This window comes from Lactuca virosa, chromosome 4, assembly GCF_052849685.1.
Source record: "Lactuca virosa cultivar CGN04683 chromosome 4, Lactuca_virosa_CGN04683_v6, whole genome shotgun sequence".
Classification (NCBI taxonomy): Eukaryota; Viridiplantae; Streptophyta; class Magnoliopsida; order Asterales; family Asteraceae; genus Lactuca; species Lactuca virosa.
This window is the reverse complement of record NC_136429.1, coordinates 223,214,737-223,232,203: the sequence shown is the minus strand read 5'-3', so window position 1 is coordinate 223,232,203 and position 17,467 is coordinate 223,214,737. Positions and strand designations below refer to the sequence as shown.

At 29.5% G+C, this 17,467-nt stretch overlaps 1 protein-coding gene and 1 long non-coding RNA gene across 2 annotated transcripts; one reads left to right on the top strand and one right to left on the bottom strand.

Annotated features, from left to right (window-relative positions):
- Positions 1-11,140: 11,140 nt before the first annotated feature.
- Positions 11,141-13,724, bottom strand: LOC145105646 (putative protein phosphatase 2C 6). Its single transcript, XM_079042730.1, has 6 exons — positions 13,604-13,724; positions 13,481-13,518; positions 13,100-13,159; positions 12,546-12,818; positions 12,341-12,452; positions 11,141-11,436 (listed from the first exon to the last, which is right to left on the bottom strand). The coding sequence occupies exons 1-6, from the start codon at positions 13,722-13,724 to the stop codon at positions 11,141-11,143; spliced, it is 900 nt and encodes a 299-aa protein (XP_078898856.1).
- A 2,501-nt stretch (positions 13,725-16,225) lies between these two features.
- On the top strand, positions 16,226-17,254 carry LOC145168734 (uncharacterized). The gene is made up of 2 exons (XR_013742042.1): positions 16,226-16,694; positions 17,064-17,254. It is a non-coding gene; the product is annotated as an uncharacterized LOC145168734 (long non-coding RNA).
- Positions 17,255-17,467: the final 213 nt, after the last annotated feature.

The following is a 17,467-nucleotide window of genomic DNA, read 5'->3' as shown; positions in this document are numbered from 1 at the left end:
GAAGATGGATTTCTATCGCATGGTTCGAGGATCGGATTTTTGAGCTACTACTTAAAAGTTGTGATAGATTGCTAGGAAATATGTAATAGCATAGTTTTCATTTGAAGATGCATTGTAAGGAATATTTTTCCGCATTTTATAAAGAAATAAAAGTTTTGTTTAGTTTATTTTATATTATATCCCCTTACAATGGCATTTATGGAAAATTGATGTTTGTATGTTTCTAGCAATATTGGAAATATGAGTTTGATTCTCTCATATGTGGTAGTGTCTGAATTTACCAAATGAGGAAAGGTTCTCATCACCCAAGCTTCAGTTAGACAGAAACTAGTTGTATTGTATGATGAATGAGAATTTTCATCTTTGTAAAATTGAGACTAATTCATTGATCACATGCATATGTGAGTCAATTGAAGGACTAAGGAATTAGGCACACTGGGTGTGTGCTGGTCAAGGTCCACCACAAAGATCAATTCGTCATGATTTACTAAAGATTAGTAAATATGGTTATACTTATAAGGTTAAGTATAATTCTGTAACATTGGAAAAGTTTCAATGTATGGCAGAACGGATGAGAAGAATCAAATTTGGCAGAAAGATAAAAGTTTCTCAAATCTGAAAAGATGGGAGAGTACTTTAGTATCATGTTTTTATGATCATCTTAATGATTGTGAAACCATATCACAAATTCATACTCTAAGGACATCTTAGTGCATTGTTATGACTAAGATGAGGGGTCATGAATTGTTGGAATGGTTAAAATCAAAAAGATGGATCATACATGTTTTTATGATCATCTTAATGATTATGAAACCATATCACAAATTCATACTCTAAGGACATCTTAGTGCATTGTTATGACTAAGATGAGGGGTCATGAATTGTTGGAATGGTTAAAATCAAGAAGATGGATCATACTTCGTTCCAAAACAACTCTTAGAGTCATAATCCAAGATTGTAACATTGAGTGACATAAAGTAAGGTTTAAAACACTTATCAAATGTAGTGTAAAATGTTTTCTACTCCTGTACATTTGAAATTGGTAAGTTGTGATGTCTTGGATAAGACAAAGACCAACTAAGACCAATTGTGTGAAGTGTTTATCTTGATAAGAATCTGCACTATCCCTTGAATATTTGTTTTGTCAAGGAATGGTTCTTGACTATGGAAACTTATATGTCAAGAGGACAGTGGGAGTCTTAAAGATCCTGAAAGGATTTCAAGATTTAATCAAGAGTAAAACCTGAGTTTTATCACTAGCACACGACTTAAGGTTTGAAACCTATTAAGTTGACATAATTCTTGTTTCTGTGTCTGTTCCTATTAAGTTGACTATGCATATGAGTTCTGTTAGTTCTAAATTGTGTGCATAACAGCTTAGAAGCATTGGTGGGCCTTGTGCTACCAGATGACAAGAAATTAAGATTGAACAAGTTCAATCCATGTAAGGCTGAATTTGTTACTAACCTTGTCTTGTGATTATAGTTTTGACAAATTCACATGGATAGGAACTCATACACCATAAAATCTAAGTGTCATAAGGTTTCTCTCCAATTCATGAAAATGATGGTGAGGAAATGCTTTCACTAAGAAGATTTTAAGTAGATAGCAATTGTGATGTTTGCATTCTCAAAGTCGTTAGTGGAGCGTGTGTGGTTAACCGGCACACTAACATGGACTTGTGAGAAATGGCAAAGGTCTAAACAATTAAGACTATGATTACGGCATCCCTTTTCATAGTTCTGGAAATTGTTTAGACACACATGTGAGCTATCTAAGAAAGGGTGTACGAATCTAAATTTCAGAAGTCCAGCTGATTTCTGGAAATATGTCAGAGCTAGTGGGAGCATAAGTGTTATGCTGATAATCATCATGTTAGTGGGAGCATGATTATTATGTTTAGTGTTGCAAGTTAGCAATGTTAATTATAGAAAAACAAAAGTTTCAATTCGTAAAGTTGTAGGGGTTGAAAAATTTGTTTTGCTATAATTAAGGGAGAGGAAATTATACTTTATTTCAATTCTAAAAGCTTAGATTGAGTTTTAATCATCTTTAGTCAAGGATATATATATGAATTTTATGTTGGAATGGTTCAACATAAGGAAATTCTATATATATTGCATTCTCAAATTCGATTATGATCACGACATCCCTCTTCATAGTCGATTTTTGAAAACATGGAAAATAAAAAAAAATATTGTAGCAAAAGACTGATCCAGTATCAGGTCTTTATGTGAGACATCGTGAATCGTGTCCCATATGCTTCGGGTATAGGATCGGTCACATGTGCTATAATATTCATCCTTTCTAAATTTTCCAAATGCTCAGAGCATTAAGAAGGGAAAAGTCTAGAATTGGATAAGACTAAAATGATTAAGCAATTGTCGAGGACTATCTAAGGCTCACCAAAGATTGGTTGCTCAGGGACAGTTGGAAGTATAGTGTTAAATTTTGGAAGGACCATATGGATATATTCTGAAAAGAGGTAGCTCTTGTTCAGATATGATAATCAAAATAGGAATATGAAAATTTTCCATATTGGGAGTTGGATATTAAGAATCTATGAGAAAGTTAGAAACGTTTATGCAAGAAGGATGTTCAAAGCAATGTACTTTGAATATGAGAGTTCGTTTCCATAGAGTTGATCTCCTTTGGAATCCTCTGTAATGATTGATGACAAGGTTTTGGTAACCTTGTGCATAACCATTACGAGAGGATCAGTGCATATAAGTTTAAAATCTAACAGTTTTTTTTTTTGGTAAATGGTAGGAATTAGGAATTCTTACATTTACAATAAGGATTTGGGATTGTGAAATGAGCATCATTGGAATCATGTTCAATTGATCTATTTCACAAAGTAAAGATCATAGACAAACATAGTGTGCATACTTGGAGTATGGCATAACTATTGTTTAGAAAAACAAAGTGTACATGCTAGGAGCATGGGACGACTGTTGTTTTTGTTCAAGTATTAAGTTGATTATTTGAAACATTATACAATGAATAATGTGTAATCAATATGGTGATAAATAAAAGGTGGTTTTATTTATATTCAAAAGGGTTCTGAGATCATATTGGATTCGATTATTATTGTGTTTCACTTTGCATGTTTTGACTTCCAGAATAGCTAGGTTATTCTTTCCGAATGACTAAGTTATTTAAACACTCCACAGTCGTTCATATGTTGGAAGTAGGTATGAATTAAGACTGTCATGAATCGAGTTTGTAGATGGCTAAACGTGTTTAGACATAGCAATGGTTGCTACAACATTCATGAGTACTCATAAGTTATGAGTAATGGAATTAACCCACGCTCACTTGTATCACTTCATGGAATTTATCTCGAGTGATCGTGAGACGGTAATATCATATAAGTCTTCAAACCTAGAGATATGAGTTGTTACCTATGAGTTGGTTGTGCATTGATTGCACGTAAACGCATCAGTAACTTGATGTTATAAAACGTGCCTTTGTGTATAATTCAACAAGTAGTAGAAACAAGTATATGAGTCGAAGTTTATCTGTTCCTTCTAGTCCTTGGAGGATTAGAAGCGATATCTGAGCCCCTCGATGATTTTGTTTTGACCTATGTACCGGGCCCGGTCAGAACCTAATTGATGTGTTCAATTTAGTTCTTTGTCAAACAAATCGGAAATCGGGAAACAAACTGCTGGACAATAAGTACGACGTTGTTCCATGTATTTGTTCGGCTGATATCATGAGAACAGAGGATTATATGATCACTTATCTAAAATGGCGCTTCATAGTTCAACAGAGTTTCTGAGAGCTACGATTGCTGGTTGGTTCCTGAAGTAACATACGCAAATACAGTTATTAGACTTATCCAAGTGGGAGACTGTTGGATAAGGTGTCTAAGTCCATAACTTATTTGGTATATACTTGACCCGACCCGGCATGGTCCATTTGGGTTGCACTTCACCCAAACTGTTTATGGATAATTTTATGAGAATTGTATACTTACGATTTATTAATATATTATAAGTTATAATATATTAATATAAAGTCATGTTATTTAATTAGTTTTAATCGTGAATTAATTATGAATTGATTTAGTGATTAAAAGGAAGACTAATTAAATCATGGGCTATTGTATTTATATGGTGTGGGCTAATGCTCATTTGTTAATGGGCTAAGCTTATATGGAAGTCCATGGATGATCCATGGAGCTTTTAACCCATGGATCCTTGGAAGAGGAAAAGACATGGGTTATTAGGGTTTCACCCTAACCATGCACACTATATAAACAAGCTTATGTTGCATGAAAAACCCCCTAGTGTGTGTGTAATAGTGGTGGCCGATTTCTAAGTGTTAGTATACTCTCTCATACATTTTCCAAGTTTGTGGTGATTTGTGATTTCCATTTGAGGCATTCACATTATTGGTGCTTGGCTCTCAAACTCCAAGGAATCAACAATCAACAAAAGGTATGTAATTTATCTAGTCCTTTTATGTTTAAAAGTACCCCATGCCATGCTAGATAGGTTATAAACCTTGGAAATTAATATTTTGCATGTACCTTAGACAAACATAGATCCAAGGTTTATTAGGGTTGCATGTACACTTAGGAAGTGTTAGAATGCTCAAAACCCTACATTTTTTACACATTCAAGGTTAGAACATCATTTCTCATGAGTAGTATGTCATCCAAATATAGTACGAAGAATAATATAATTATCCTACTAACTTTGACATATACACAAGCTTCACCTTCAGTCTTGACAAAACCAACCACCTTGATGTTCCCATCAAAGCAATTACTACAACTTCGAGATGCTTGTTTGAATCCATAAATATCTCTCTGAAACTTACATACTTTATTTGGATACTCGGCATGTATGAAACCATAAGGTTTAGTTTTCCATTTAGGAAAGCAATTATTACACCTGTTTTCCATATTTTATAATCATGAAATTTGTTTTGGAAACCAATATCATGATAGATTTTATCATTGTCACTGGTGAAAAGGTTTCTTCAAATTCAATCCCTTGGGTTTGAGTATAACCTTTTACGAACAGTTGTTGTATGTATGTACCTTTCTATCCATGTATTTCTTCTTCTTAAAAACATGTTTACATCCTATTGTTTTACGGTCATATGTCCAATTAACCAAATCTTATTATCATACATGGTAATCATATCGGTTTCCATAGCTCCATTTATCATACTCTTATCCGTTATGGCCTCCTACTAACCAGTAGCTTCGGAATCCTCTATCGTTAACTAATTACCCTCATATATGAATAAACCATACCTTTCTGATTCATGTATGAATAAATCATACCTTTCTTTGAATCGTTGCTACCTTTCATCCAGGTAACTTCATTGGCATAAGATCTATTTTGCTAAGCTGAATGACTCTCATCCTTTTTCCTTGCTTATTTATTTTCGAATTTAAAGTGTGTCCCTATATATTTTGGTATCTTTTTTTTATCATTTCGGACAAACCTAGCAATACTTGTGAATAGATGAAAATCCCTGATCCAAATTTATCTCAACTTCTTTGCTAATTTAGCCAAGTCATAAACCTTTAAAAACCTAAAAAAATGCAAAACATTTAACTATCTTTGATTGCTTCCTTGCAATATAGACGTCAGCGACCACCCCGTACTCCCCACATAATTTTCTCAAATCTTATGTTTCCATTTATGATGAAAATTTGTTTATGTAAAAAGAAATTCAGAAGCATTCCACCGAATTACCATAATTTCTCATTGGTTTCGAACTTTTCACTCACACATCCTTCATTCCCATTCCTTTCTCGAGTATCCCTTTTTCTTGAAACTAAAATTCCATTCCTATTATGTCGATCCCGCATTAGGTTCCCATCATTACCGATGATATCAACACACCATAATAACGTTTCGTAATCAAATATTGATTGTCGAATAGGTTGTCGCTAGCACCCTGATCTTCCTAACCCCACTGATGATCATAGTAAAACGATGTAGTCAACGCAAAAAACAAACATAGGACAGGCCGACGCTTAGGGTTTACGTTAATAACCCTTAAAGTAAAAAAATAAATATTTATCTATTTATTTATACCGATAGTGAGTTTAAAGATTTTGAGTTAGAAGTTAGATTAGAGCATTCTGATGGAAGTTTTTGAATGATTTATTACTACTCGAACGACCACTTTAATACTAAAGAAGTTGATATTTTATTTTGTTACTATTTATTAATTGTTGAACATTCTTCTAACCATTATTATATGGAAGTGATACGTACATAACAATTTGTCTTCATACACAATAATTTATGTTTTATAGATTTGTACAATACAACATTTTAATGTGCAAATTGGTATGCATGAAGAAAATTTGTTTTGTACGAATAAGCTCTCACTATTATACTATTAAAGTAATACATCTAATTCTCTTATTTTAATAACCTTTTTTTTAATTTTATCCCTTTTAATTATATTTTAAATTTATATATTATTTTTTAACTAATATACACAAAATATATTCAATATTTGTATAAAATAGCTATATGCTTGATAAAATACTACACATATCAAATATAATATGTTCTTAAAAACTAAAAGTTAAATAAAAATGTTTTATAAAATATATCTTTAAAAAAAGATAAGGAATTTAAAAGATAACTTTTTTTTTGTTGATTTGCTAAAATTAATAAGCTTAGATTTACCATTATGATGCTCTTTTTCATATTATAATGCTCTTAGGATGAAAAGGAAAAACAAAGTTCATTTCCTTAAATATCACGAATCCTAATTGAATTTTATAATACAAAAGTGAGTTTTTATTTTAACAAGTCTTTTAACAACTTAATAACTTTTTACATTGGCCTAGTGACACATTTGTTAAGTGAAAAAGCATAATCTGTTTTGAAACTGGTCCGGTCCAATTTAAATATGATATTTTCCAAGGTAAAGTCAAAACGATTTGGTTCTTAACCAGTTTTGGGAGAAAAAGAAAATATAAACCAGTATAACTAGCGATTTCCGTTAAGGTCTTAATCTGATTCCCAACATCTAGAATTGAACCGGTTTTGAAAATCTGGTTTTTGTTCAACCGAATTTCAGACCAAAATTGGAATCCTCGCTTGGTAAGCTATGTGAGCAAGATCCAACCACCAAGTGGTCTTAACAAAGTGACTATCTATGCATTAGTATCCCATGATGTTCTCTCTCTCTCTCTCATATTGTATAGTCACATCTCATGCTTTTTGTTAAAGAACAAAAGCTTATCAAGGATGGGTGGGAAGAGGGATCAGAATATGATTTTGTAACTTTTAGGGGACAATAGAAGTAGCGATTCTCTTTCTCCATCATATTATTATTATATACACTTCTTTCAACTACACTTTCTAACAATCCCATATCGAACAAACAACTAAAGCGTATAAGCCCCACTCCCTATATGTGTATATAGATAAGTGTAGTAATTCACAAATTCAATCCAAATTCACGTCTTTATGATTGCACTAGGCGAATGCCCGCGCGTTGCGCAAGATAGGAAAAAAATATTTTATATTAAAAATAACTAAATCACTGTTATTAACAATTAAATAATAATTTCATAACAAACATAAAAAATGATTTTTAATATTATCATTATGTTGAACTATATCATAAGAGATAAGGTTGGAACTTGAATTTGTTGTGAATATACAAAGTTATATGGTTAAAATAGAAAAAAGTTATAAACTTTTTAAAAATAAATAAATCATTATTGTTATCTATTAAATAATAATTTCATATTAAATAAAAACGTTTATATTAAATATTATCATTATGTAGAACATAAGATAATAGAGACATCTTTTTATATATCTTAAATATTATCATTATGTACAACATATGATAATAGAGACATCTTTTTTATCTTCAATAGTAAATTAAATTTTTTTTTTGTATCATAAATATTATTATAATTATGTAGAACATATGATAATAACGACGTCTTTTATAAGGTTGGAACTTAAAATTGTATTACATACATGGTTGTAAAACTTGGCTAACACAACCAAATACTCGACATGTTACTTAAACTCGGCCTCCAATGGAAGCGAGTTTGCCTAACTCACACTCGGATATTAATCAAACTCGATCCAAATCTAAAAAATCCACTCCAAAATCATTTTCGAAATTCTGAAACTTAATTGGTCACTTGTCAACAAAGACAATTTCACCAAAGAATACCATCAATGACCTACAAAGGTAGACGCAAGGAAGATCTCATGGCTTAGTCCTTTTGAAATATTTCACAACATTTCCTATTTATAGAGGGGGAGACATTCACTTGTTTACTCTCACCATCGATGTGGAATGAAAACATTTTAATTAAACTCCTTTCTTTATTTGCCAATAATTTCATTTTGTTAAATAAAATATTAAATAATAAAAATAAAACTTTATCCAGAAAATCTGTTGTTCAATAGTTCCATTTTTCAGTAATCTCGTAAGTTGCAATCCAAAAAAGTAAGTTTTTATTGAATAACTTTTGGTTGAATCCTAAAATCATAAAATCAATTAGGTACTTAATATAGAAAGTTTGTTTATATGTATTTTCATGATTCAAAAGGTCATTATAAAATGAATTCATTTATAAAATATAATTGAGTATATATTTCGTGCTTTTGAATCAAAGTGATTTTTCAAACAATTATAATTTTATGTTTAGGTAGTTTTTTTTTATATTTATATAACATTCTGTAACTTATTTATAATATTATTAGATACAATTTAAATAATCATGAGAGTTTCAAATGTATGTGGTGAAAGAAAAATGATTCATTTATCGGTCCATATTGATCAAACTTGGATCGATTCAACTCAATATACCAAACTACATAACGTTTTTTCTACTGAAACCCGGTTTGTAGATATTTCGTGTTTTTGAATCAAATTCATTTTTCAAACAATTATAATTTTATGTTTAGGTAACTTACTTATAATATTATTAGAAACAATTTGAAAAATCATGGGAGTTTCAATTGTATGTGGTGAAATGAAAATGCTTCCTTTATCAGTCCAAATTGATCAAACTCATACCGATTCAACTTAAATACCCAACAACATAATGGTTTTTCAACTGCAACTCGGTTTGAACCTGAAAAAATCATGTTCAAAACCATTTTCAGAATTCTAAAACTTAACTGGGCAGTTGCCAATAAAGACAATCTCACCAAAGAATACCATCAACATCCTAAAAAGGCAGGCATAAGGAATTTCCTACGGTTTGGTCCCTTTGAAACATTTCAGAACCTTTCTTATTTATAAAAGAGGAAACGTTCTCTTATTTACTCTCACAATCGACGTGGGATGAAGACAATATAATAAAACACAATTTCTTGTTTATAAAACATTATTTAGCTTATTTGATAAAACATAATTTCTCTTGTTTACTCTTTCTTTATTTTTAATAGTTCCATTTTTCTATAATCTCGTAAGTTGCTATCCAAAAAAGTAAGTTTTTATTGAATAATTTTTTGTTAAATTCTAAAATCATAAATTTAGTTAGGTACTTAATATAGAAAGTTTGTTTATATGTATTTTCATGATTCAAAAGTTCATTATAAAATGAATTCATTTATAAAATATAATCGAGTATAGATTTCATGCTTTTGAATCAGAGCGATTTTTCAAATAATTATAATTTTATGTTTAGGTAGATGTTTTTTTTATATTTATATAACATTATGTAACTTATTTATAATATCATTGGAACAATTTGAAAAATCATGGGAGTTTCAAATGTATGTGGTGAAAGGAAAATGTTTCATTTATTGGTCCAAATTGATCAAACTCGGACCAATTCAACTCAATATACCAAACTACATAACTTTTTTCTAGTGAAACCCGATTTGTATATATTTCGTGCTTTTAAATCAAAATGATTTTTCAAACAGTTATAATTTTAGGTTTTGGTAGAATTTTTTTTATATTTATATAACATTATGTAACTTATTTATAATATTATTAGAAATAATTTGAAAAATCATGGGAGTTTCAAATGTATGTGGTGAAAGGAAAATGATTCCTTTATCGGTCCAAATTGATCCAGCTTCGATTCAACTCAATATACCTAACTACATAATTTTTTTTTACTGAAACACGGTTTGAACCTAAAAAATCCGGTTCAAAACCATTTTTGAAATTCTAAAACTTAACTGGACACTTGCCAATATAGACAATCTCACCAAATAATACCCTCAAAATCCTATAATGGTAGGCATAAAGAAGTTCTCATGGTTTGGTCCATTTGAAACATTTCACAACCTTTCCTATTTATAGAATAGGAAACGTTCTCTTGTTACTCTCATCATCGATGTGGGATGAAGACATTATAATAAAACACTCTTTCTTGTTTATAGAACACTAGGTGTAAGACCCGTATATTATACGGGTTGATTAAAAAAATTAAATATTAAAGTTTAAATAATAAGTATTTTTTAAAATAAAATTTTAAAATAGAGAATAAAGAAACATATTAATTACAATTTACCATCACATTTATTACATTTAATACTTTACATATATAAGTAAAAATATTATGTGGCTTTTTAATTTTAAAATTTGAAAAAACCCATAAATTGATATGTGGATATTATTTATTTAAAAAATATCAGAAAATGACAAGTGTCAAAATTGATGAGAAATTAATAAGTGGCAAAATTATTTTTATTTATTAAGGAGGATTATTAAACTTATTTATAATATTATTGTAAAGAAATTGAAAAGTCATGGGAGTTTCAAATCAATGTGGTGAAAGGAAAACTGTTTCCTTTATAAGTATATATATAGATATAGATAGATATAGATATAGATTAATTGCAGATATCCCTGCCCCAAATACTATACTTCAAATTTTAGACTAAACTTGCAATTTTAAATAAAACATAAAAATTATATTTGCAATGAAATACAAATTTAAGAACTGCATTGAAACAATTTCAAATTTTTGACTGAGCTTTTAATTTTGTGTAAAGCATGAAGACTAAATTTGTAACTAAAAGTTTGAAACCATTTTATATCATCCTCCAAATATCAACCACAAAAGTACTAAGTTATTATTATTATTATTATTATTATTATTATATATAGCAAAATAGATAGATAGTTGTTCTAAATCATCAACCTTATAAAATCAAATTTAGCATGTTGTTGTTGACTTCAAGTCAACAACAATCACACAAAAATTATCAGTGCTGGATCTCACACGAGCTTCTTCGTGAAGACACTCTGCAACATATTGTGGTGGACTTTTGTTCAATCTTGCCACGTGGCGCTCTCGTTGCAACAGTTGGCATGCAAAATTTCCAACAGATTTTGTAGACATGACATCCCATAAACCATCAGTAGCTATTATCAAACACTCGTCATCTTCTGACCTCGTAGTAAAAGTCAACTCGGGAACCGCACTTACAGCCGGCTTCAACTTCTTGTCTCCTGGACATATTTCAGACACCACAAGTATATAATTATAATCATTCCATAGTCATACATTTTTGTAGGCTATGTTTGGCGGACTAACTGCTAGTTGACATATGTAAAACTAGCTGCTAGCTGATGAATGAAAAGCTAGTTTGCTAGCTGATAGATGAAAAGCTAGCTGCTAGTTGATAAATAAATAGTTTTTGGAAAAACTAACAGACATATGCAAAATGCATAAAAGTGCATGTAGAAGATTGTGTTTTTTTTAATTAATAGAAGGCATATTTGGAAGAATTTAAAAACGTCCAATAAGCTTATTGAAACGCTAGTCTGAGTAGCTTTTTAAAAAGTTAGACTATAAGTTACTTTTTACTTTTTAGGCTATGTTTCGCAGAAAAGCTAACTGAAAAGCTAACTACTAGCTTACAAAAAATGAAATTTTGTATAAACTAACCGGTAAGCTAGCTAAAAGATATAAAATGATATAAAAAGACATTGAAAAAAATGTTTCTATAACTAATTAAGGGTATATTCGGAAGATTTTAAAAAAGCTCTTAAAAAGCTAGTCTAAATAGGTTTTTTTAAAATCTAGCTTATAAGTTAGCTTATTAGCTACTTTTTGGATTGCCAAACATGTCAATTTAAAAAGTAGCTGATAAGCTAGCTTTTTAAGAGCTTTTTTAAAATCTTCCGAATATATCCTTAATTAATAATAGAAACATTTTTTTTCAATGTATTTTTATGTCATTTTATATCTTCCAACTAGTTTTTACCAATCGTCATTTTTTGAAAGTTAGCTTATAAACTAGCAGCTAGCTTTTCAGCTAATCTGCCAAACATAGTCTTAGAATATGATAAGATACATGTCCTGCAAGAAAAAGGAAACCAAAATTTTTAAAAATAAGGAATATTTATAAACCTATTGCCCTTGACATTGCAAGTACACCATTCACTCTGGGTGTACCCCACTCGTCTGATAATACGCAGCCCCCACTTTTAACAATCCTCTCTTCCTCATCTTCTTTATCAGGCTGTTACAAGTTAAAACAGAACAATTGGCGAGTGTGTTAGAGAAAAATAAGCAAAAAGAAGACATTGAGAAAAAGATAAGAGATTGAAAAGACCTTATGGTCCTCTGTGAGAGGAATGGTGTGGGACCCACGACAAAGAACAGCCCTACTATCACCACAATTCGCAGCAACAATTTGGCAAGATGAGAGAAGCACCACCAATGCGGTTGATCCAGCATCAGTTTCACCTTCACATGCCTTATCGACATTGTCATAAGCCCTAAAAAATACAGATTCCCAATTTTTGTTCCATTCGGTTGTAGTGTCAGCAATGACCCATGCTTCTTTCAATGCTGTGTGCATTGATTTCATACAATAATCACTCGCCTGTATCATCATCATCATCATTAATGAAATAATGATTAGTTTTTAATGGAAATAAGTAAAAGATATCATGACACCTTAAAAAGAAAATAACTACTTACCAATGACTATCAATACCAATTATGGTAGGCAAGTTACTAGCATGATTTATTCATACATAAAGTCATAAACAAGGTAAATGATTGATATTTGATCATGCATATTTATTCATCTATTTTCCTAAATCTGAATTGCTTGAGAATTGATAAGTACTCTAACACATTGATAAATCTTTGTTATTGCACCTCATATTTAGATTGATCCACACCATGTTTGATGTACTTGTTTCCCATATGAAAGTTACCCTATTGAATGTTGGTTATATCGATAAAAGATACAATATCTCCATCTCCATCACCATCATCCACGCAAACTTGATTACACCATTATTGACTTGTTTTCCTTTATATTCAACTAAAATATGATTTCATTTATGTTCATATCTTCTTCTCTGTTGTTGTAAATGGAAAGATCAAATCACAGTAGACAATAGATGTAATAACCTAAGTAAGGACTTGAAATCTAAATAGATCATCAGTGCGTAACCTCTCTTGAACTATAAATTCGTCTGAATCTTCCCTAAATCTTCTCCGTGTACAAGTAACTCTAACAAATTAGTAAATTACAAGAATGTGATATTCATATAATGATATGGTAGCTTCTCCTACGATAATCAAGATCGTAGATTGAATAAAGATTGATGTAATTTTATCTGTCATCGTGAACAACGAAAATGAATTGAATGTTACCGTTTCTTCTACGGCGTTTGTGTATTCTTTTTTCTTCTTTAATGTTCAGACATGCCATTAATGGCGCAGAAAGGAGTTTTCCAGAAAGAGTTTTGAAATGTGATGCCATGGAAGAACACATTACTATTCCGGTAAACAACGGATTTAGGGACTAGGGTTCTTCGGTGCTGAATTTTGAAGGTTTAATTTCGTATGATTGTCTATTTTCTTTATCAATATGTGTCTTTATCGAAATATTTAATAAAATAATATTTTTATCGCATTTTCAGTTTGGTACTAAACTTTTATTAGTTTTTTTTTCTAAACTGAAATTGAATATAATTATATAATATAAAATATAAATTTTCAATATATAAATAAGCTATTAACCTAAATATTAATAAAATATATCTTTATCGAAATATTTAGTGAAATTAGATTTTTATCAAGTTTTTAATTTGGAACCAAAATTTTACTAATTTATTAAAATATTTAATTTTCACATACACTAAAGTACTAAATAGTAAATAGTTTTTATTCAATGAACCATAAATCAAAGAACTTGTATATTCAGTAGATAAAGACATAAAGTGTATAATAATTTATTTATTTTTATGAAGATGTTTTGTTCAAATAAAAACATTACTTTTAAATTTATACATTTGATTATGATAAAACTTAAAATTTCAATCATTTGGATAAAAGGTGGGTTGAATGTATATTTCAACCTCACCTTATCAAACGTCATTTGATAATTTTTTTTAATAACTATTAATATATATTTTTATTGTTATTGAAGTTGTATATTTTTTATATGCGATCGTATACCTTTTCTATTATGATTTAGTTGTTGATGAAAAGTTGATAACTTTCTATTGTTATCAAGATGTGCGGAAGTATTGATGATTATTCGATTTTTAGGATTTATTTCAATTATATTATTTCTTGAAATGATTAACTAAAGTTGTTTATTGGTAATATGTTACTCACATTTAGGTTTCTATCATTTATTGTAGCTCCAAATAAGTATATTCTTGACCTTCAATTGATGGCCACGTTGGGATTTTTACTTGCTCATGTGGTTTAGATTTGATCGAGTGTTGACTTGATCAATTTTATAGATGATCATGGTGTTTTGACCTTAATAGACTTTACATGTAATATCAGTTTCAATCTCATGAGTACTTATATATGGTCATCATGTCTTCTGTTAATCATAATTCAATTGAGTCTTCGGTTGTTATAGCTATAAAATACTCATCTAAAATAAATTTATTTGTGTGGATAGCTAGTCCGTTTTAATAGGTTTTATTTCATTGTTCACTTATAATCACATCTAATGGAACAACTTAAACTAATCCAATTGCCCCTCTTGTTTATCTAAAGTCCTACATTGTAGATTCTAAGAGCTTATACCTATTTAAAAAAAACTACATCACTACTATTTGTTACAATTTTGTTAACATCTACAGGTCTTTATTATAATTGTTATCATCAGTTTTGATTACAACTGCTATCATTTCAAATAGGTCTAAGATCTAAAGGATTGTATTTTTAAAACGGTTAAGGCAAACATTAAAACATAAATTGTTTCAGTAACATCAATCTTATTATCAATCTAAGATTTTCATAAATCAATCATGTAAGTAATTTCAAAGAGGTATGAAACTATACACATGCATATCCTTGGATGATAAATAGTTAAATATATGTATATAAGTAAAAGTATTTGGAGACATATATGGTATCATATAATGAAACTACAAAGGCATATAGAATTTTAAAGGAAATTAACTTATTAAGGTAATTAACTTTTAGGTTTGTTTATATTTGGGTAACTATTTTTTTTATACACATCTAGGTAATGAACTTTTTAGAAGTGTTTACATATTACCATTATGACCGGCTGTAGCAGGTTACGTCCGATCATAATGGTCATATGTGAGCACTTTCAAAAAGTTCATTACCTAGATGCGTACAAAAAAATAGTTACCCAGATATGAACAAACCGAAAATTTAATTACCGTGATTAGTCAATTTCTTTCCTATTTTATTTTACCTTCTAATTTTGATTTGGTATAAAATTTAATCTAAATGGTAAATATTTTTAAAACCACACCATTTTAGCAAAATATCTTTTTAAAATACACTACTTTGGTTATAAATAATAATAATAATAATAAAACTCAAGATTTGACATGGAAAAAAAACATCGTCGTTTTATAGAATTTTATTATTTAAAATACTAAATATAAAAATTTAAATTTACTAGAAACTATAAGTATCAGAAATTGAGACTAATAAAACGAAGAACATCATCTTCAATGAAGTTTGTTCCATGTATTATAAGAATTTAAAATACAAAAACTAGAAGTATTTTTATCTACATTGATAACATTGTTTTTGTCTTTTATATATATATATATATATATATATATATATATATATATATATATATATATATATATATATATATATATAGAAAGATTCATTTGTTTAAACTAATTATTGTGTTAATGTGTGACCATTTCTTAACCAATCAAAACATAAGGGCAATTTCCAAATTTTATATGCAATTTTGATTTAATAACCAAAAATAAAATATAATATTTATGGAACTTACCTTAAATCGTGTATCAGTTATATCAAGGTCATTATCTTCATCCTTTTCATACACAACCTCAAATTCACTTAAATTCACGCTTACTTCATCTTCATTACCCTACACCATCGACCAGCTTCATCACCATCACCATACACAAACTGCCGGCTACCCATAACCACAACTAAGATCATCTTCTACACAACGAAACCCCACCGAACATCATCCATCATTTTACCCCACCGAGCATAAACTATTATTAAATTAGTCATCAATTCAAAATCCTTGGAGTACTGGAACATCTTTAGGCTTCGGATGAACGACTCTTGTCTCTTCGATTCCAACAAACGCTTAGAAAGTATAGCAACATTAAAAATCAAGCGTTAATATGATGATCTCCATTAGTTCGTTCTCCATTCCAACAAAAAATTCTTCTCCAGTCCGACTCCGAACGACCATTAATCTGCACTCGGTTTCTACAAATTGCTTTTATTCGATTTCTTTACTCTGGTATGAATCTATACTCGGTTTTTAATTTAATTTCTTGTTTTTGAATTATGGTTCTAGTTCTTGATTATTTCTATGTACACTCTTTTATGTCTATTATTTTTATTCCACCGAGAAACGAGTTAATGGAAAATGAGGATTTTCCTATTCTCTATTTCTCTATACAAATGCAAATAAGTGAATAAAATATAAGTAAATGGAATGGAGTATGAATATTTTCTCACTAATTTATGCATGTTCTACAATTATTGGTTATTGGTTTTGGTGCAATTCACAAGTCCACATATTTTTCCAAAGGAATTTAGTTTTTTATTTTTCATTTGCTAATGCATTATTAGAATCTAAACTACAATTTGGTTTTGATTTTCACAGAAGTTGATGCTTGAAGAACGGACCACAAAGTTGAAAGTGATTCTAAGCAACATTATTCTTTTAGAATGTATTAGTGTCGTTGTTAGATTTTGATGTTCTCTTTCCGTTTTGAAAATTTTTTTAGTTTTATTCTTTAAAAATAAATGTAATTCTAAGCAATTGTTACATGTATTCTATAAGAATTAATGTAATTTTTGTTTTAATTCTTCAATTGATGGTTCGAGAATTTTGTTATTCTACAAGAAATTTTTAAAGTAATGATCAAGAAATATGTTCAAGAATATTTTTATTATTTTATGCTTCAAGAATATTTTTATTTTTGAACATACTCAAACAAATTCTGTTAGAATGTCCGAACTAAAAACCTTATAATTTGTAAAATCGGATTTTTAAAATTAATAGAA

Excerpts from the sequence above, each read along its gene's own strand:
- LOC145105646 (XM_079042730.1), bottom strand. The coding sequence starts at position 13,724 with ATGTGTTCTTCCATGGCATCACATTTCAAAACTCTTTCTGGAAAACTC. Across the intron at positions 13,519-13,603 it reads CAAACGCCGTAGAAGAAACG|GAGAAGCTACCATATCATTA; the intron begins GTAACATTCAAT and ends TGATTATCGTAG. Across the intron at positions 12,819-13,099 it reads TGGATCAATCTAAATATGAG|GCGAGTGATTATTGTATGAA; the intron begins GTGCAATAACAA and ends ATGATGATACAG.